At 49.2% G+C, this 21,608-nt stretch overlaps 1 protein-coding gene across 13 annotated transcripts in view; it reads left to right on the forward strand.

Moving 5' to 3' along the window:
• The window catches only part of WDR62 (WD repeat domain 62), a 50,072-nt gene that overhangs the window by 18,469 nt on the left and 9,995 nt on the right, over positions 1-21,608 (forward strand). For 4 of the 13 annotated variants that reach the window (XM_055239642.2, XM_055239644.2, XM_055239643.2 and 1 more), the window contains 11 exons: positions 7,384-7,521; positions 9,012-9,190; positions 10,590-10,681; positions 13,139-13,264; positions 15,549-15,616; positions 15,696-15,817; positions 16,960-17,035; positions 17,715-17,826; positions 17,915-17,978; positions 19,197-19,322; positions 20,550-20,683. In XM_055239642.2, the coding sequence (XP_055095617.1) occupies positions 7,384-7,521; positions 9,012-9,190; positions 10,590-10,681; positions 13,139-13,264; positions 15,549-15,616; positions 15,696-15,817; positions 16,960-17,035; positions 17,715-17,826; positions 17,915-17,978; positions 19,197-19,322; positions 20,550-20,683 (1,237 nt within the window). Of the gene's footprint in view, positions 1-1,804; positions 1,956-7,383; positions 7,522-9,011; positions 9,191-10,589; positions 10,682-13,138; positions 13,265-15,548; positions 15,617-15,695; positions 15,818-16,959; positions 17,036-17,714; positions 17,827-17,914; positions 17,979-19,196; positions 19,449-20,387; positions 20,684-21,608 lie in introns of all 13 variants that reach the window. The other 9 variants (XM_063614136.1, XM_063614137.1, XM_063614138.1 and 6 more) reach the window with 5 other exon arrangements.

The raw sequence follows: 21,608 nt of genomic DNA on the forward strand, positions 1-21,608 counted from the left end.
TAATCCCAACACTTTGGGAGTCTGAGGCGGGAGGATCACTTGAGCCCAGGAGTTTGAGACCAACCTGGGCAACACAAGACCCTGTCTCTACAAATAATTTTTAAAAATTAGCCAGGCATGGTGGCACACAAGTGTGGTCCCAGCTACTCGAGAGGTGGAGGCAGGAAGATCACTTGAGCCTAGGATGTCATGGCTGCAGTGAGCTGTGATTGTGCCACCACACTCCCACACTCCAGCCTGGGTAACAGAGTGAGACCCTGTCTAGAAAAAAAAAAAAGTTTTGAAGTTTTTATTTTCTGAGAATGAATTTGTGGGTTTTAAAAAATTCTCTAAAGTTAGCCAGGCACAGTGGCTCATGCCTGTAGTCCCAGCACTTTGGGAAATCAAAGTGGGAAGATTGCTTGAGTCCAGGGGTTCGAGATCAGCCTGGGCAACATGAGGAAACCCCAGCTTTACAAAAAATACATAAAAATTAGCCAGGCGTGCCTATAGTTGCAGCTACTCAGCAGGGGCTACGGCAGGAGGGGCTGAAAATTTCTTACTGGGAATGTTCGTCCTAGAGAAATTGTGTTTTCAGTGCCCAGATTCAGGATCGTGAGAAAGAACTTTGTCCTTTTGAATAGGCAGCATTTAGCCTTATGACTCTGGTTGAATCTGTCTGCCTTCATGGGGCTGATGTTTTTGTTAACAGCACTTTTTTTCCACTCAAAGAATGTTTTTTAATACCTTTTAAAATTTATATATGAAATTTTAAAAAATTTTGGGATAATAGGTGAAATATTAGAGATAAGGCTACAGTCTACATTGATGACTTTCCTGCCCGTAGTTCTGCTCTCTCTCGCCCTCACCATTATCAATTTTATTATGGGTGTCTTCAGTTGATTTTCTTTGCATCTCCTTATTGTTTATGTATATAGCTGTTCAACAACAGTATCTGTGGATAGATCTTTTCATCAGTTCTAGAAAATTCTCAGCCAATACTGCTACCCTCTTCTCTTTTTTTTTTTTTTTTTTTTTTTGAGACGGAGTTTCGCTCTTGTTGCCCAGGCTGGAGTGCAATGGTGTGATCTCGGCTCACCGCATCCTCTGCCTCCCAGGTTCAAGCGATTCTCCTGCCTCGGCCTCCCGAGTAGCTGGGATTACAGGCATGCACCACCATGCCTGGCTAATTTTGTATTTTTAGTAGAGACAGGGTTTCTCCATGTTGGTCAGGCTGGTCTTAAACTCCTGACCTCAGGTGATCCGCCCGCCTCAGCCTCCCAAAGTGCTGGGGTTACAGGCATGAGCCACCATGCCCGGCCTATTCTCTCTCTTCTATAACTCTAAGGTTCTATCTATATTCTTCATGTTTCTGAAAATAAACATAAAAATCACACAAAAGATACGTAGAGTTTATCAATTATTATTAGCAGCTCCCCCCCGCCCTGCAAGACGGAATCTTGCTCTGTTGCCCAATCTGGAGTGCAGTGGCACAATCTAAGCTCACTGCAACCTCCACCTCCTGGGTTCAAACAGTTCTCCTGCCTCAGCCTCCTGAGTAGCTGGGATTACAGGCAGCCGCCACCATGCCTGGCTAATTTTTGTGTTTTTAGTAGAGATGGGGTTTAACCATGTTGGCCAGGCTGGTTTCAAACTCCTGACCTCAAGTGATCTGCTCGCCTCGGCCTCCCAAAGTGCTGGGATTACAGGCGTTAGCCACTGTGCCTGGCCTGTTAGCAGCTATTGATGTGCAATGCCTGGACCTATTTATTTATTGAGGGTTGCAATATGGTGATATTCTAATTCTATAATTTATTTTTATTAGTTGGACTACTTACATGAAGAGATATTTGCTCTCATCTGCCATTTGGTCACCCAGTGCTATACTTCATATAGGAAAGGCAGGAGAAATACTTGATTCTTTCCCTTTATTTACCAGTTTTCAAGATAATGAATTGGTTCCCTATCCTCTAAAGGTAACTAGTTTTATTTAATATCATTATAAACTCATATATATTTAAATATATCAGATATGTTTTAATCTATTGTAATTATTAACTTTATTGGAGCTCATATCGTCCCATCTTTGGCCAGTGAGAGCCTCTTCACATTGGCTCTTGAGTCCTTTGGACATGAACCTAGTATTTCTTGATAGCCACCTTGCTGCCTGGGATGCCAATATGTTCCAGTCTCATCTTGTACATTTCCTGTCCCACATCAGGAATCAACCATTTCTTGAAAAGACCGTGTTTATTTTTTTGGGCTGGGTGCAGTGGCTCATGCCTGTAATCCCAGCACTTTGGAAGGCTGGGGCAGGGGAATTACCTGAGCCCAGGAGTTTGAGACCAACCTGGCCAACATGGTGAAACCTTGTCTCCACTAAAATACAAAAAATTAGCCGGGCATGGTAGCAGGGGCCTGTACTCCCAGCTACCCAGGAGGCTGAGGCGTGAGAATTGCTTGAACCCGGGAGGCAGAGGTTGCAGTAAGCCGAGATCAAGCTACTGCACTCCAATCTGGGTGACAGAGTGAGATTCTATCTCAAAAAAAAAAAAGAAAAAAAGAAAAAAGAGAAAGAAAAGGCCAGGTTTATTTTTTTAGTGCAAATTGGGACTTCAGAATCACAGGTTGGGTGTTAGGGATGCTCATAGCTATTGGGTTGATGCTTCCAGAAGCCTAGTTCTTAAGGACACAGGGGATGGTGGAATTAGAATATCCCCAGTAACTCATTTGCTTTTTCCCACATTATACATGCAACAGTCTGAGAATGGACAGCTCTTCAATTCTGAAGACAGTTAAAACAATTGTAATGCATATGTTCTCTCTATTCTCTCCAATTTTTAAAATAATTATACTATATTTACAGGATCTGAATATGTAGCCATTATATACTATAGTCTCTCCCTTTTGACCCCTGTTTATTTTGGAATGGGGAATTATATATGTGTGCATATATGTACGTGTGTGTGTGTGTATATGTGTATATATACATATATATATACACACACAAAATGATAAAATATACATGACATGAAATTTACCATTTCAACTATTTTAAATTGTACCATTTGGTGGCATTTAGTACACTTACAGTGTCTTGCAGCCATCATTACTCTCTAGTTTCAGAACATTTTCATCACCCACCCACCCCAAAAAATCCTGTATCTGTTAAGCAGTCCTCCCCATTCCCCACTCCCCCCGTCCATGGAAATGACTAATCTGCTTCTGTCTTTATGGAATTGCCTGTTCTGAATCTTTTCTTTTCTCTCCTTCTTTTCTTCCTTCCTTTTTTTTTTTTTTGAGACTGAGTCTCACTCTGTCGCCCAGGCTAGAGTGGTGCAGTGGCACGATCTTGGCTCACTGCAAGCTCTGCCTCTCAGGTTCATGCCATTCTTCTGCCTCATCCTCCCGAGCAGCTGAGACTACAGGCACCCGCCACCACACCCAGCTAATTTTTAGTATTTTTAGTAGAGACGAGGTTTCACCCTGTTAGCCAGGATGGTCTCGATCTCCTGATCTCGTGATCCGCCCACCTCGGCCTCCCAAAGTGGTGGGATTACAGGTGTGAGCCACCGTGCCTGGCTGTTTCGTTTCTTTTCCACTTTCTTTTTTTGATGGAGTCTTGCTCTATCACCCAGACTGGAATGCAGAGGCACAATCTTGGGTCACTGCAACCTCCACCTCCCGAGTTAAGCTATTCCCATGCTTCAGTCTCTAGAGTAGCTGGGATTACAGGCACATGCCACCATGCCTGATGAATTTTTTGTATTTTAGTAGAGAGGGTTTCACCATGTTGCCCAGGCTGGTTTCAAACTCCTGAGCTTAGGTGATCTGCCCGCCTCGGCCTCCCAGAGTGCTAGGATTACAGGCGTGAGCCACCTTGCCTGACCTGAATATTTCTTATAAGTGAAATCATAGAATATGTGGGCTTTAGTGCCTGGCTTTCACTTAGCATAAGGTTTTCAAGATTTATCCATGTTGTAGAATGTGTCAGTATTTCATTCCTTTTTATGGCGGAATATTATTTCATTGTATGGATAGAACACATTTTGTTCTCTGTTATCAGTTGACGGCCACTTGGGTTGTTTCTACCTTATGGCTATTGCAAATACCACTGCTATGAACGTGTAAGTACAAGTTGTTTTTTTTTTTTTTTTTTGAAACGGAGTCTCACTCTGTCGCCCAGGCTGGCATGCAGTGGCACGATCTCCGCTCACTGCAACCTCGGGCTCCCAGGTTCAAGCGATTCTCTTGCCTCAGACTCCTGAGTAGCTGGGATTAACAGGTGCTCACCAGCAGGCCTGGCTAATTTTTGTTTTTTTAGTGGAGACAGGGTTTCGCCATGTTGGCCGGGTTGGTCTCGAACTCCTCACCTCAAGTGATTTGCCCACCTCGGCCTCCCAAAGTGCAGGGATTACAGGCATGAGCCACTGCGCCTGACCTAGTTCTTTCAGTTGCATCACTTTGTTTCTGAGTTTTTCTAGGTTGTTTTTCATATCTTGGATCATTTTTTAAATATCTTTTACCTTCTTTTGAAACAGTAGGCCCGGTGTGGTGGCTCACGCCGGTAATCCCAACACTTTGGGAGGCCAAGGCAGGTGGATCACCTGAGGTCAGGAGTTTGAGACCAGCCTGGCCAACATGGCAAAACCCCGTCTCTACTAAAAATACAAAAAATTAGCTGGGCGTGGTGGCGGGCGCCTGTAATCCCAGCTACTTGGGCGGCTGAGGCAGGAGAATTGCTTGAACACGGGAGGCGGAGGTTGCAGTGAGCCAAGATCGAGCCATTGCATTCCAGCCTGGGTGACAGGGTGAGACTCTGTCAAAAAAAAAAAAAAAAGAAAGGAAGTTATAGTTTTCATCTTTTTTTGTGAAATGTTTCTGGTGTGCTTTTTTTTTTTTTTTCTTTTTTGAGAGTAACTATTGGATTTGACCTTGGTTCTTTCCTGTTGTTCATTTTTATGTGATACCAGTTTTTCTGAAATTTTAGAAGTTGGTGTGCTTCAGGACAGATTTTCCAACTTCACAAGAAGAACTCTGTCTTCTCTTTTTTTTGTGGGGGTGGAGTGGCATGTTTTGTTTGTTTTCGAGGAGTCTCACTCTGTTGCCTAGGCTGGAGTACAGTGGCAAGATCACAGCTCACTGAAGCCTCAACCTCGTAGGCACAAGCAGTCCTGCCTCCGCCTCCTGAGTAGCTGGGACCACAGGCATGCACTACCATGCCCGGCTAATTTTTTATTTTTGGTAGAGATGGGGTCTCACTATGCTGGCCAGGCTTGTTTCAAACTTGGGCTCAAGCAATCCTCCTGCCTCAGCCTCCCAAAGTGCTGGGATTACAGGCTTCTGTTATTTTTATACTGTGTTAAAATATGGCAGCCTGCTTTCTGATACTTCCTTTTTGTGGTCCTCTTTATCTGTTATGTCTCTTCTTCCATCTCAATCTCCTCTTTATTTCTTCTGTCCCTGTTGTGATTGATCAGTTTTGTTTCTACTCTCAGCAGTTTCTCTTCAGTATGGAGCTTTGTCCTGGAAGAGAGCCCTGGCAGCTCAGTTTTGAGAGTTCACAGGATCTTCTCCAGTCCTTTTAGGCCTTACCCCTTGCGCTCAACTGCTGCTGGGGTGGATGAAACCCTCCCAGTTTCAGCTGCTGTTCATTTTGGCCCAGTGTGCTTTCCAATGAACACCTGTTGGCTACTTTGGAATCACCCTGTTGCTGGGTCTGTCAGATGCCTCATTACTTCTCATTACTTCTCTGCATGCTGATGATATGTAGGTCTTGTGACTGGTGGTAGTTTGTCCCACTCACTTGTATTTTGGGGGTTATGGGAGTATTTTGTCACTGAGTTTTGCTATAAATGTTGTCTATAGGTTTGGGTTTTGCTATCTGGTTGATGTTTCTCTTATGTCAGGATTTTGGGAGATTAAAAAAATTAATGCCGCTACTATCATCTTCCCAGTTCTCAATCTTCCATATTTTGAAATCTCTTTATATGGTGGCTCTTTATCCTTCTCAGCTGCATTCTAAATATCTTTAGTTCTGTCTTTGAGTTAACTTAATTTTCTCCTCAATTATATCTAATCTTTGGTTTTTAATATGTTTTTATTTTATTATTATTATTTTTTGAGACGGAGTCTTGCTCTGCCGCCCAGGCTGGAGTGCAGTGGCGCGATCTCGGCTCACTGCAAGCTCTGCCTCCCAGGTTCACGCCATTCTCCTGCCTCAGCCTCCTGAGTAGCTGGGACTAAAGGTGCCTGCCACCACGCCCGGGTAATTTTTTATTTTATTTTATTTTTTTTTAGTGGAGGCGGGGTTTCACCGTGTTAGTCAAGATGGTCTCGATCTCCTGACCTCATGATCCTCCCGCCTCGGCCTCCCAAAGTGCTGGGATTACAGGCATGAGCCACCATGCCTGGCCTATTTTTTATTTTTTATTTTTTTATTTTTTTGAGATGGAGTTTCGCTCTTGTTACCCAGACTGGAGTGCAATGGCACGATCTCAGCTCACTGCAACCTCCGCCTCCCAGGTTCAAGCAATTCTGCTGCCTCAGCCTCCCAAGTAGCTGGGATTACAGGCGTGCACCACCACGCCCAGCTAATTGTGTATTTTTAGTAGAGACGGGGTTTCTCCATATTGAGACTGGTCTCAAACTCCTGACCTCAGGTGATCCGCCTGCCTCAGCCTCCCAAAGTGCTGGGATTACAGGTGTGAGCCACCGTGCCCAGCCAATATGTTTTTATTATTCATTTCTAGAAGCTGTTCTGTTTTGCTCTTTTTCAGCCCTGCTTGGTTAATCTTTATAATTTCTGGTTGGCTGCACACTTTTAATCTTGTCAAAATTATCTTTCAGTTCTTCAAACATATTGAACGTAGTTATTTTATATTCTGTCTGATAATTCCAATTTGGGTTTTTTTATTTTGTTTTTGGTTTGTCTGTCTGTTTGTTTTGAGACACAGTCTCATATGTTGGCCAGACTGGACTTGAACTGCTGGTCTCAAGCAATCCTCCTGCCTCGGCCTCCCAAGTAGCTGGGACTACAGGCATGCGCCATCTCCCCTGATTTAATAATTCCAGTATTTAAAGTCTTGCTAGACTCTGTTGCTTCTGCTGCTTCTTGCTGATGGTACATTGTTTTCTTTTGTGCTTAGTGATGTTTGACTGAGTTCCACATTTCCCTTGAAAGTTTATTTGAGGGTACGTGTTAAGGCCTAGGCTGAAGGTGGGACATGGACGATGTATGAAAGCATTTTGTGTCCTTTTTTTTTTCCTGTTTATTTTTAGCATAGAAGGTATTGCACGATACCTGTTTATCTTTAACTTACTTTTTTTTTTCCATGAAAATGCAACAGTAAGTCATAGTGCTGTCATTGAGTCATCCTTTGCCTTGCCCTCTGGGAACTGTAGGTGTATCCTGAGTTTGAAGACCAGAGAGCTTGTTTGCCATCAGGATCCTTTCTGACTTGTTCTTCAGACAACACCATTCGCTTCTGGAACTTGGACAGTAGCCCTGATTCTCACTGGCAGAAAAACATCTTCAGCAATGTGAGTGGCTTCCTTTGTGAACCATCTTTCAGGAGGAACAAAGACCTACTGTAAGCTTGAATGCAGGGGCAGGAGGGAGTCTGATGGACCCTAGATGTTAGGTTCCATGAGGGCAAGAGCCGGCAACCAAGGCAGGTCCCTCTGCATCGCTGCCTCTTGTTTCTCTTTCTCCTGCTCCCTCTCTGAGGTGGCACGGTCTGTCCTCTCTGATTCTTTGCCAGTTGGCTCCTGCTCTGCAGATGTGTGGACATGGCCACTCCCAGCAGCCCAACACACCCAGCAGAGGTGAAATTGCTTCCTAAGTCTTGAGATGGAATTCCCTGGGAGAGCACCTGATGAGCCAGGCCATTCAGCTGCCACACAGTGAGGCCTCAGGGGGGTGTGGGCAGAATGCTGGCAAGAGCCATGATGGGAGGCTGGGAAGAAAAGTTTGCTGAAGAAATTCTGGTTAGTATTGCGAGGCCAGTGAGAGGGCATTTCTGGGGAGCTGAGACCTGAGTCATGCATTCATTTATTCTGCGGACACTTACTAAGGTCCATGCCAGGTGCTTTGCTACATGCTAGGGACACAACAGTGACTAAGACTCTTCTGTCCTGTGGCACACAGAATCTAGTGAGGGCAGACAGTGAACTGACAACCATCCATGTTAATGCACAATCACAAGTGCGACAAGCACCGTGAAGGAAAATGTGCAGGGTGCTAGTAGGACATAGAGCACCAGCATGTGAACTTATCTGGGACATCCGGTGCAGCTTCCTGCGGAAGGGACAGCTAAGTTGAGATTGGGAAGAGTAAAGAGGGAAGGGGAGAGGGTCTATACTTAGGGAATAGCCTGTATGAAGACCCTGGGGTGGGAAACAGCTGGGTGAGTTGGAAAACCTGAAAGAGGCCAGTGTGATTGGAACCAAGAAGACCCTCCATGCAGGAGGCTATAGCAGGTGCCCCGCAGGTACACCTTTATTACTCCCCTCATTCCTCACCCAGTGCTACCATCGTCTCCTCTGTACCTGTGACATACATGCTGTTTTTGGCTGCATGCAATAGAAAAACTCAAAACACGAGGTAAAAGTTAGGTTTCTGACTCATAAAAGTAGTCTGGAGGTAACCAGTTCAGACCGTTCTGCAGGAAGCCCTTAGGGATCCAAGGGCCTTCCAGCTCTCTACTCTGTCATTTGAGGGAGTAGGCTATGTCCTCATGACCCAGTGTGGCTATGGGGGCTCCTGCTATCATATCTGAGTTCCAGGCTGCAGGATGGAGAAAAGACAGCAGAGGAATACGTGCTTGCTTTATATTTAATTGTTCAGAATTTATTCACATATTCTTATCTAGCTGCCGGGGAGGCAAGGAAATAATTGTTCTGATTGGTGAAACTCCCAGCTCAAAATTAGAGTTGTATTACTAACGAAGAAGAGACTGGCTATGGAGGGACACGATTTCAGAGGTGCTTCTGAGCTGCTCGTGCTGACCTCAGCCCTGTCCTTCCTGCAGACCCTGCTGAAGGTCGTGTATGTGGAGAATGACATCCGGCACCTGCAGGACATGTCACACTTCCCAGACCGGGGGAGCGAGAACGGGACGCCCATGGACGTGAAAGCCGGGGTGCGGGTCATGCAGGTCAGTCCTGACGGCCAGCATTTGGCTTCAGGCGACCGAAGTGGAAATCTGAGGCAAGTGGGCCCTGGCAGTGTCCAGTGTACACCTCCCAGCTCCAGCTCAGGTTCTCAGAGCAGTGGGCAGGAGCCCTGGCCTTGGCACCTCCTGCTGCCCATTGGGAATGAGGGGCTGTGAATAGTAATCCCATAAACAGCCCCCATTGGGAACTTAAGCTCATAAGAGGCTTTCAGAAGGGCTGAGAGCAGGGTAACTACCAGGACCTCAGCAGCTGGGGTGTGCAGATTTTGCCTATAGAGTGTACAGGCAAGCTCACATGACTCTAGGGCAGAGTGACCCTTTCACCAGCGACATGGTACCAGTGCTGAACTGTCAGTGAAGATGCCAGCTGGGGAAGGGTCCTGGTGGCCCTGGGAGAGGGACTATGAGGGTGGGATAGCTGAGAGTTCAGGCTGCTTATGTGCCCTGTTGAGGTTTGACAAGATGTTACCAACCCAGTAGGTGTTAGTGGGACATAGGCCCTGTCGCTGGGACCAGGTTTAAGATGACAAATGACAGCTGTGACCACCTGGGTATTGGAGCCACTGGGGAATGGAAGAGAGTTGGGGGAAACTGGAGGGGACATAAAGGGGCAGCAGCCACCAGGCAGCCCCAGGAGAGTAGGCTACAAGTTTTCACACCTTCCTGTTGTCAAGAAGAGCAGAAAGTGCTGATTTTTTGTTCTGTGAAATTCTATAATTTTTAAATATTGGCACCTGTTTTGATATCAGTCACTGTATGAGACCAGCTCAGTGTGTCAGTGAGCTGCTCACATTGACATGGCACTGTCTGGAGTGGCAAAACGGTACCAAGAGCTAACATGGGGATAGTGCTCTTCTCCCTTGCTGGGTGCTGGCCTGAGCACTGTGTTGACTGATTTAATCCTCTCACTGACCCTTTGATGTAAGTGATGTTATTGGCACAAGGTGTCTGGAGTAAGATCACACAGGTAGAATGGAGAAGCTGGGATGACTTGATGACTGATTTCATTTGGGGAGAATGAGGAAGGTCTAGACTGAGACTCTTTTAACAATGAGAGACTGGAATCAAATGTTCTCATCCATAGCTCCTATCCTGGACTATGACCTCTGGCCCCTGTCCTACGCCAGGGACCACCTCTGATGCAGCCCTGCGTAAACACCTGCCCCCCTAGAGGACTGTCCTAGATCCCTGGGGCTATGTTCTGGCCCATGCACCACAAGGGGCTGCTGCCTGCTGAGGTGCTCCCTGGCTCAACACGGCTCTCTTTACAATGGCAGGTTTCTAAATAAGAAAAGTGGTTGTGCATCTCTAGAGTATTTGGCCATGATAAGGGGTTCTCATTGTTGCCGGGTTGGCCATTCTGACCTGTTCTAGAAGTGTTAGAGCACATGGGGCTGGGGTGTGGGGCTTCAATGGGTGGTGTGTGTCTCCCAGGATCCACGAGCTGCACTTCATGGACGAGCTGGTCAAGGTGGAGGCCCATGATGCTGAGGTGCTGTGCCTGGAGTACTCCAAGCCAGAGACGGGTGAGCCCACAGCAGGGGTGGAATGGGGGTCAGGCAAGGAGGCAGCCCCCCTGGCAGGGCCACAGAAAGGGGTAGTTGGTGTCTGGTGGGACTGTGGATGATAGCTGGGAGTCTTGTGTTTGGTAAGGGCCCCTGTAGCTGGACCCTGAGACCAGAGTGGCTGGGACTCCAGAAAGCAAGACACCTGCAGGCAGGACTCAGCTTGACTTGCCCGCTGCTGGTGCCAGCACCCAAGCCAAAGGGGTGGATGTATGAATGAGTGAATTGTGATGAGCTCTTCTGCTGGAGAAGATAGGTTGATTGTTAGGCATTATTTTCAAAAAGTTTGAAGCGTATAGAAATATTGAGAGAATATTGTAATGAACACCCCATAGGCTGTTCATTATCCAAACAAGTGAATACAGTATCTGTGTACAGTATAAAGAATAATGACTGGGGCCGGGTGTAATGGCTCACACCTGTAATCCCAACACTTTGGGAGGTCGAGGAGGGTGGATCACCTGAGGTCAGGAGTTCGGGACCACCCAAATTCCTCATGATCTTTTTTTTTTTTTTTTTTTTGAGTTGGAGTCTCGCTGTCACCCAGGCTAGAGGGGAGTGGCGCCATCTCTGCTGACTGCAACCTCCACCTCCCGAGTTCAAAGTGATTCTCGTGCCTCAGTCTCCCAAGTAGTTGGGATTACAGGTGCCTGCCGCCATGCCTGGCCAATTTTTTTTTTTTTTTTTTTTTGAGACGGAGTCTTGCTCTGTCGCCCAGGCTGGAGTGCAGTGGCACAATCTCGGCTCACTGCAAGCTCCGCCTCCCGGGTTCACACCATTCGCCTGCCTCAGCCTCTCCGAGTAGCTGGGACTACAGGCGTCCGCTACCACGCCCGGCTAATTTTTTGTATTTTTTTTAGTAGAGACGGGGTTTCACCGTGGTCTCGATCTCCTGACCTCGTGATCCGCCCGCCTCGGCCTCCCAAAGTGCTGGGATTACAAGCGTGAGCCACCGCGCCCGGCCCAATTTTTGTATTTTTAGTAGAGATGGGGTTTCACCATGTTGGCCAGGCTGGTCTCAAACTCCTGACCTCGGGTGATCCGCCCGCCTTGGCCTCCCAAAGTGCTGGGATTAGGGCATGAGCCACCACACCCGGCCATTTTTTTTTTTTTTGTGACAAGAGTCTCACTGTCACCCAGGCTGGAGGGCAATGATGCGATCTCAGCTCACTGCAACTTCCGCCTCCCGGGTTCTAGCGATTCTCCTGCATTCAAGAGATTCCCCTGCCTCAGCCTCTTGAGAGTAGCTGGGATTACAGGCATGCCCCCACCACATCCGGCTAGTTTTTGTATTTTTAGTAGAGACAGGGTTTCACCATGTTAGCCTAGGCTGAAGGCTAGGACCATAGTAGGGTCTCCAGACCTCATGGTCCTCTTCATTAAAACAACAGAAAATTCCTTCTGGGCCATCAGATGAGATCATGAGATAGGAGAAGATTTCCAAGTGAAGATTTCGTTTGTTTCAAGACAGAGTCTTGCTCTGTCACCCAGATGATATATGGATGATATATGGTGGCATTTTGTGTCCTTTTTCTTGTTTATTTTTAGCATAGAAGGTATTGCACAATGCTGGTCTCAAACTCCTGACCTCAGGTAATCCACCCGCCTTGGCCTCCCAAAATGCTGGGATTACAAGCGTGAATCACCGCGCCTGGTTCCTCAAGATTTTTTCTAGGCTGGGCACGGTGGCGCATGCCTGTAATCCCAGCACTTTGGGAGTTATGGAGTTGGTGGAGTTATGGAGTTGGTGGAGTTATATCCTGATGTGATTTTCCCCATGCTCTTCTTTCGTCCTCCCATCCCCCATGCCACTAACTTGTCTTTAAACAAGTTGCACTTGTGTGCCCCACCAACTTGTCTTTAAACATCTCTTCACTCGGTTCGCCTCTCCTGGTCTCCCCTCTGCCTCAGGTCATGTTGTTAGGCCTCAGACATAGCAAATGACCAGAGTAGGGAAGGCTGGTGGCAGATGGGAGTCTGGCCACAGGCAGTCAATAGGACCTGAACAAGGCTCAGGTAGCCAGACCTCAGAGGGTGAGAGGACATTGGTTTTGGAAGAGGCTGAGAAGTTCCCAGGGCTTTACCCAGCACGCCAAGAAGTCGGACCCAGCAGGCAAGAACGCTGGGCTCTGCTGGGGCGTCTGCTGTGGATGTCCCTAGAGGAGTGTCCATGCACCCATTGAGACTCATCCTCCCTGAGCTGGTGGTGAGGAGGTGAAATGCCAGGGTGTGGGGGCTCTGGGAAAGACCACACAGAGCTGAGGGAGTGGCCCTCGCCAGGCTTAGGCCAAGTTGGCTACAGTTGAAGAACCAGAGACCCCTTCTCCGAGGACTGGGCAGCTTGGTCACACTGCCCTTCTCGGAGGCCAGGGCACCCACGCAGCCTTCAGGAACCAGTCTTATTCTCTCCTCTCACAGGGCTGACCTTGCTGGCCTCAGCCAGTCGGGACCGGCTGATCCATGTGCTGAACGTGGAGAAGAACTACAACCTGGAACAGACACTGGATGACCACTCCTCCTCCATCACTGCCATCAAGTTTGCTGGTAAGCCCCTTTCTTCCCGCTCCCTGCGCCTTACTAGGTACCCTGCTAAAAAAGGATTCATTCTTTCAACTCTCCTGTAAAATATATATCCAAACAAGTGAATACAGTGTCTGTGTACAGTATAAAGAATAATGACTGGGGCCGGGTGTAATGGCTCACGCCTGTAATCCCAACACTTTGGGAGGTCGAGGAGGGTGGATCACCTGAGGTCAGGAGTTCAGGACCAGCCTAGATAACATGGTGAAACCCCGTCTCTACTAAAAATACAAAAATTTGCTGGGCGTGGTGGTGTTTCTGTAATCCCAGCTACTCAGGAGGCGGAGGTGGGAGAATTGCTTGAACCTGGGAGGTGGAGGCTGCAGTGAGCCAAGATCGTACAACTGCACTCCAGCCTAGGCAACAGAGTGAGACCCCATCTCAAAAAAAAAAAAAAAAAGAAGAATGGCCAGGTGCCATGGCTCACGCCTGTAATCTCAGCACTTTGGGAGGCCAAGGCAGGTAGATCATGAGGTCAGGAGTTCGAGACCAGTCTGGCCAACATAGTGAAACCCCATCTCTACTAAAAATACAAAAAAATTAGCCAGGCATGGTGGTGTGTGCCTGTAATCCCAGGTACTCGGGAGGCTGAGGCAGGAGAATTGCGTGAACCCGGGAGGCGGTGGTTGCAGCGAGCCAAGATTGCACCAGTGACTGCACTCCAGTTTGGGTGACAATGCGAGACTTTGTCTCAAAAAAAAAAAAAAAAGAATATAGGCCAGGCGTGGTGGCTCACGCTTTTCATCCCAGCAGTTTGGGAGGCTGAGGCAGGCGGATCACCTGAGGCCAGGAGTTTGAGACCAGCCCGGCCAACATAGTGAAACCCTGTCTCTACTAAAAATTCAAAAAAAGTAACTGGGCATGGTGGTGCACACCTGTAATCCCAGCTACTTGGGAGGCTGAGGCAGGAGAATAGCTTGAACCCGGGAGGCCGAGGTTGCAATGAGCCAAAATTGTGCCACTACACTCCAGTCTGGGTAACAAGAACAAAACTCCATCTCAAAAAAATAAAAATAAAAATAAAAAAATAAAAAATAGGCCAGGCGTGGTGGCCAAAGTGAGTATCCACTTCACAGTTCTTAGGAGCGAGCTTTGAACTAGGACATTGTTGATAGCAGAGACTGTTCTAATTGCTTATGGTCATAATATTGTTAAATACGATACTTGGATTCACCACGTGCAGGTTAAGAAGCAGAACATTACCAGAGGCTTACAGGCCTTCTCTGGGTCCCTCCCGGGTTACGCTTCCTCCCTTATATGGGGCTCACTCCCTTCTGTGAGCCAATGACTCCTTGAGCAACATCTAATACTTGTATGTCAGGCCTGGACCCTCTCAAATGTCCTGTCATGAAGGAGCACATGTGATGTGCCGAGACTCTGAGAGATTTATATTTGTTCTGTCGTTTCATCCTCACCAAACTGTTATTCTGTAAAGAAACGAGACGCCGGGGGCATCTCACGCCCCCGTCTGGGCACTCCAGTCTGGGCAACAAGAGTGAAACTCTGTCTCAAAAAAAAAAAAAGAAATGAGAATAATAAAAGCAAGAATGTTTCTAGTGCTTACCATGTGGCAGTCCCTGTTCCAAGGGCTTCACACCACTCTCCAGGGAAGGGACTGTCACCATGCCCACTGTACGGACCAGAAGCTGAGGCTCAGAGGGGAGGCCCAGGTTCAGAGCAGTGTTTAACAGCTTTGACCTTGGCACCAGAGAATGTCTGGGTTCAGTCCTGCCCCGTCCTCTCTGTGTGCCTTGGGACAAGGACTCTGTGAACCTCTGTGTTCACGCTTGTCCAGTGGGATGGGTGGTGAGCGTTCAGGAAGACCCGCTACATGCATGGGGCCTGGCCCAAGGCGCGTGTGGATCTTGCAATTGATCTTGATGGCACGAGCCTCCCAGCCTGTCTCCGCTGGTCCCTGCTACAGTCCTGCCTCTACTCTGCTACTCAAGTCACCTATCTCAATCCCAGACTGGAGAGGGTGTCCCTTCTTTGTCCCCAGCCTTTGTTTCTCTATATGCCCTTGCTCTGCAGAGCCTGCCTTGCCCACAGCTCCACCTGTGCCCCCTCACACACACAGCTCATATCTTACAAAGTCCCACCCAGACCCAGCACCTATCTCACCACCTTTAGGGAGCCTTCCTTGATCCCAGCACAGTTGATTGATGGCTCTTGCAGTGGAGTTCCCCAGCTAGGATCCCCTGCCCATGTGGCCCAGCCCTGCCTAACACACAGCGTCCTCCTCCCCCAGGCAACAGAGACATCCAGATGATCAGCTGTGGGGCCGACAAGAGCATCTACTTTCGCAGTGCCCAGCAGGTAGGGTGGCATGGCCTCCTTGGGGGCTGGGGTGGGGGGTTGTCGGGGCATTCTCTGAAGGTCCTGCCGGCCCTGCCAGGGTTCAGATGGACTACACTTTGTCCGTACCCACCACGTAGCAGAGAAAACCACCTTGTATGACATGGACATTGACATCACCCAGAAGTACGTGGCCGTGGCCTGCCAGGACCGCAATGTGAGGTAAGGGGTGGCCCTGGACTCTTAGCTGGCCTGCTCTGCCTTATCCTAGGCTGTCTGCTTTCCTCCCTCTGTTCTTCTGGTCCCCAAGAAGCTGGGAAGGAATCAAGGGACCCAGCAGGTGTTCCTTCTTGGGTTTTTTTTTGTTTTTCTTTTTGTTTTTTTGAGGCAGAGTCTCGCTCTGTTGCCCATGCTAGAGTGCAGTGGCACCATTTTGGCTCTCTGCAACCTCCGCCTCCTGGGTTCAAGTGATTCTCCTGCCTCAACCTCCCAAGTATCTGGAATTACAGGCGCCTGCCACCACGCCTAGCTAATTTTTTGTATTTTTAGTAGAGACGAGGTTTTGCCATGTTGGCCAGGCTGGTCTCGAACTCCTGACCTCAGGTGAGTCGCTCACCTCAGCCTCCCAAAGTGCTGGGATTACAGGCGTGAGCCACCACACCCCGCCACCAGCAAGTATTTCTTAGAAGCTGGGCTCTCCCAAGCCTGGCCTCCAGGTCAGCAGAGGGCTTCCTTCTGGCTCTCCCTAGAGCCGGTGTGGGATGACTAAGGTGCTGATGTGGCACATAAACTCCCTCATTCACCCGTATTCCCTGAGCACCTAACTGGGCTGGATGGTGCTGGGATCATGGCAGTGGCCAGGATAGCCCCAGGCCCTCCTTCATGGAGCTCACAGTCCAGTAGAATGGACACGGCCACCTCACAGCCAGACAGTGACAGAGTGGTCAGAGATGGGGGAGACCAGGGGCCCTGCGGAGACACCTGACCCCACCTGGGGATCAAGCAGGACTTCCTGGAGGAAGAGACACCTTAGCCTAGGGGGAATGTGGAGGAGCGAGCCAGGGGGAGGCAGAGAGTGAGTGTGCAGAGGGCAAAGCAGTGCAAAGAGGCTCTGCACCCTTTCCCAGTTCTTATGCGGTACCAAGCACTGAGCATGCAGTGTGTGGGGGAGATAAACATTAACTCAGTGGATACCCCAGGACACAACCTCAGCTTGAGATGGGGTTTCAGTTTTGGTCTAGGCATCAGATGGGGACAAGAGGTAGCAGGGGGCTTCCAGGGGAGGGGAGGACCGCAAGAGCCAGAGGATGAGGTGGTGGGGTAGGCGGGGCCCTGTTGGCTGCAACATGCCCCTACTTCCCCAGAGTCTACAACACTGTGAACGGGAAGCAGAAGAAGTGCTACAAGGGCTCCCAGGGTGACGAAGGGTCCTTGCTGAAGGTGAGGAGTTGGAGACCCCTGTCTGTCTGCTGCCCTGATGGGCCACCTGTTGTGATGGCCTACACCTGAGACCTGTGCCCTTGGTCCTTCCTCAGTGGACCACACTGCCCAGCACCTTCTCAGGCCTGGTTAAACAAGGATGCTTGTGAGAGGGTGGGAGGGTGGGGAGGGTGACCCCAGCTGTGTTTCCTTTATTTACAGAGCCCTTCCCCAAGTGGGGCATCTAAGTGGGTTCCATTTTGAGTGGCAGCAGGGTATGGTGGGAAGAATCAGAGGCATGGACTCCCCTCCTGGCTTGCCCACACCAGCCATGGGTCACTCAGGACAAGGGGGGACCTTCTCAGAGCCTCTGGTCTGGGACAGTTATGAGTTCAGGCTCTGCCTCAGGCTGTGTGACCTTGGGCAAGCATCATCTCTTGAAATGCACTTAGACAGCTTGTCTCATAGACTTGTTCTCTGGAGGAGTTCAGTTTGCACATGTTCAGTGCTTAGCACAGGGCCTGGCTACTGTTATTATTGCTGCAGTGGTTGTTAATTTCTTCACCTGTCGAATGGGAGCGGGAGCTCCTGCCCTGCCAGAGTCCCATGTGCTGTGCATCCAGCATGGGGGAGGGGCCCAGGCCTCATCATAAGGAAGAAGCAGGCAGCTGGAGTGACATGTGGGTCCCTTTCCTGGCAGGTCCATGTGGACCCCTCAGGCACCTTCCTGGCCACCAGCTGCTCTGACAAAAGCATCTCAGTGATTGACTTTTACTCGGGAGAGTGCATTGCCAAGATGTTTGGCCATTCAGGTGGGTGTGCCTCTCTGCTTGGGACGCCTCCCCACCTGCCCACAGCCTCTGACTCCAAAGGCAAGTGCAGCCTCTGCTTTGTTTGCAGAAATTATTACCAGCATGAAGTTCACCTATGACTGTCATCACTTGATCACAGTATCCGGAGACAGGTGAGACATGGACCGTTGGAAGAGTTGCGGCTCAGATACCATGAGCACTGCACTCAGCCTGCCTATGTAGAGAGCATTTCTAAGCTGCCCAGTTTGGATTGTGGGAGTCTTGGTGTCACACCCAGCCCTGAGTTCAAATCCCAGCTCTAAGCTGGTCATATGGCTCACGCCTGTAACCCCAACACTTTGGGAGGCTAAGGCGGGTGGATCACTTGAGCTTAGGAGTTCGAGACCAGCCTGGGCAACATAGCAAAACCCCATGTCTACAAAAAATTAGCTGGGTGTGGTCGTGTACACCTGTAGTCCCAGCTACTCAGGAAGGGGAAGATGGCTTGAACCTGGTAGGTAGAGGTTGCAGGGAGCACAGATCACGCCAGTGCACTCCAGCCTGGGTGACAGAGCGAGACTCCATCTCAAAAAAAAAAAAAAAAAAAAAAAAAACCACTAAAAAAACAAATCCCAGCTCTGCCATTTATTTTCTTGTCACTTTGAGCAGGTTATTTCCCCTGAGCCTCAGTTTGCTCCCCTGTAAAAGACAACACTGTTTACCTTAAAAATGATGTGATGAGGCCAGGCGCAGTGGCTCACGCCTGTAATCCCAGCACTTTGGGAGGCCTAGGTGGGTGGATCACCTGAGGTCAGGAGTTCAAGACCAGCCTGATCAACATGGAGAAACTGCGTCTCTACTAAAAATACAAAAATTAGCTGTGTGTGGTGGCAGGCGACTGTAGTCCCAGCTACTCGGGGGGCTGAGACATGAGAATGACTTGAACCTGGGAGGCAGAAGTTGCAGTGAGCTGAGATCACGCCACTGCACCCTAGCCTGGGTGACAGAGCAAGATTCTTTCAAAAAAAAGAAAATTGTATGGTGAGAAATGAATGAGATGATATACATACATTCTTTAGCACATGGGTGGTGCTCAAGGAAGTCCCTTTTGTCACTCCCTTTGATTTACCCCACTTCTTCCTCACAGCCCCCTTCCTCAGGTCTTGAGGCCTCCAGAGCAGGCTCTGGTTTGCTGGGATGTCCCAGACCTGGGCCCAGGGTGTGGATGTGGCGAGTCTAGCACCCCTGCACTAAGCAGATAGGGGTGTGTTCCAGGAGCATCTGGAGAATGGGGTCCAGGCTGTGGTGTGGGTGGCTTCAGGGTCAGCCACGGCAGCGGCTCCCATGCTCACTCTTCCTCTGCCTTGTGTGTCTTTCTTTGGCCTCCACAGCTGCGTGTTCATCTGGCACCTGGGCCCGGAGATCACCAACTGCATGAAGCAGCACTTGCTGGAGATCGACCAGCAGCAGCAGCAGCAGCAGCACACAAAGGACAAGAAGCGGAGCGGCCACCCCAGGTCCTGGCAGCCCCTACCTGTCCACCAGAGGGATGAGTCCCTGCCGGGGCCCCATGGAGTGATGCTGGGGACACAGTGGTGGCCAAGACAGCCCTGGGCCCTGCCCTTAGCACACTCAACAGCTGGGTAGGGGAAACAGACTTTGAATATGCAGTTACAGTAATAGATACAAAAAGGTTTTGTGGTTTTTTTTAATTTTCACAAATAATAGAGACAGAGTCTTGCTGTGTTGCCCAGGCTTGTCTTGAACTCCTGGGCCCAAGTGATTCTCCCACCTTGGCCTCACAAAGTGCTGGGATCACAGGTGTGAGCCACTGCACCCGGCCATGAGAAGGGTATTGAAGTGGAAAAGCGAAGTGTTTGGCGAGCCTCTCAGCACTGTGATGGGGGATTCCCCAAGCGGCTGTGGGAACAGAGCAGTCCCTGACTGGCCAGCCAAGGGGAGGGTTGGGTAGGGAGGGGATATGAGGGGAGGGCTGTAGTGGGGCCGCGTGTCCTGTTACTCCCACAGGAAAGCTGTAGCTTCACTTACTTCTTTGAATCTTCTAAATATATTTCTTTCAAGTCTTTATGTAGCAAAGCCAGTTTTATTTGCAGGGAACTCATGTTCTAGTTTTTGATTTGAGGTTTTGGTTTGGGTGTTGCTCATTTTGAGTGGGAGGTTTTTTGGTTTTTCTTCTCTCCTGCTGCTGGGTGTGTCTGTTTTTGCCATTGGCTCCATGTGGCTCCCAGGGCACTGTGGAGACCAGGCCTTGACATGGGCCACTGGTCCTGAGGTCCTGAGGTGGTATTAGAGATATCATCTTGGTTTTGAGGCTCCCACTCCACCTCCAAGCTGTGAACCAGGGCCTTGGCTTCAGTGCCTACCTCATGCCAAGGGTGTTTTAGTTTCCCGTACTCGGGAGGAGCCACCATCATTGCTACCACCTACAGGGGGCCCAGCACAAGACTGCAGCCCTGCTGTCTGCTTGGCTTTCCATCCCATTGCTGTGGCCCTGAGAGAGTTTGTGTTCGTTTGTAGCCCAGCCTTTGTTAATCTCATCTATTGTGGTGATGTGTTTCTAGTGGGGAGGCGGCATCAAGTGAGAGACTTGCCAGCACCATCTTGACCAGCAGCCAAGAATATGTTCACATGGAGCTTAGCACAGGGCCCGGCCCTAGGCAAGTCCCCAACCACCAGCCCATTTGCCTGTATTCTCTCCTTACCATCCTCATTCCTGGCTTTAGACAAGATACATATGTGTCCACACCTAGTGAGATTCGCTCCCTGAGCCCTGGAGAGCAAACAGAGGATGATCTGGAGGAAGAGTGTGAGCCAGAAGAGATGCTGAAGACACCATCCAAAGACAGCTTGGATCCAGGTTGGAAAAGGGGCCCTATTTTGAACTATGTCAGTGTAGGGAATCATTGCTGGGTTTTGCCCATGACCTTGTTTACAGGGCCTGGCACATATTAAAACTCAGGAGTCGACCGGGTACGGTGGCTGATGCCTGTAATCCTAGCACTTTGGGAGGCCAAGGTGGGTGAATCACCTGAGGTCAGGAGTTCGAGACCAGCCTGACCAATATGGTGAAACCCTGTCTGAACTAAAAATACAAAAATTAGCCGGGCGTGGTGGCATGCAACTGTAGTCCCAGCTACTAGGGAGGCTGAGACAGGAAAATTGCTTGAACCTGGGAGGCAGAGGTTGCAGCGAGCCGAGATCGCACCACTGCACTCCAGCCTGGGCGACAGAGCAAGACTTTGTCTCAAAAATAATAATAATAATATAAATAAAATAAAACACAGTAATTAGGCTTAGCATGGTGGCTCACACCCGGAATTTTAGCACTTTGGGAGGCTGAAATGGGAGGGTCACTTGAGGCCAGGAGATCGAGACCAGCCTGGGCAACATAGCAAGAGCCCATCTATGCAAAAAAAATTTTTAAAAAGAAATCAGCCGGGCATAGTGGCACACATCTGTAGTCCCAACTACATGGGAGGCTGAGGCAGGAGGATCACTTGAGGCCAGGAGTTCGAGGCCAGCCTGGCACATACCAAGACCCCGTTCCTACAAAAAGAAAAAAGTTAGCCAGGCTTGGTGGTATACACCTATAGTCCCAGCTACCTGGAAGGCTGAGGCAGGAAGATCGCTTGAGCCCAGGAATTCCACGTTATGGTGAGCTATGATTGCACCACTGCACTCCAGCCTGAACAACAGAGTGAGATCCTGTCTGTAGAAAAAGAAGAAACTCAATAATCATATCAGTCAAGACTCTTTCAGTATAAAAGCAACCAGGCTTAAGT

This window comes from Symphalangus syndactylus, chromosome 13, assembly GCF_028878055.3.
Source record: "Symphalangus syndactylus isolate Jambi chromosome 13, NHGRI_mSymSyn1-v2.1_pri, whole genome shotgun sequence".
In the NCBI taxonomy this organism is placed as follows: domain Eukaryota; kingdom Metazoa; phylum Chordata; class Mammalia; order Primates; family Hylobatidae; genus Symphalangus; species Symphalangus syndactylus.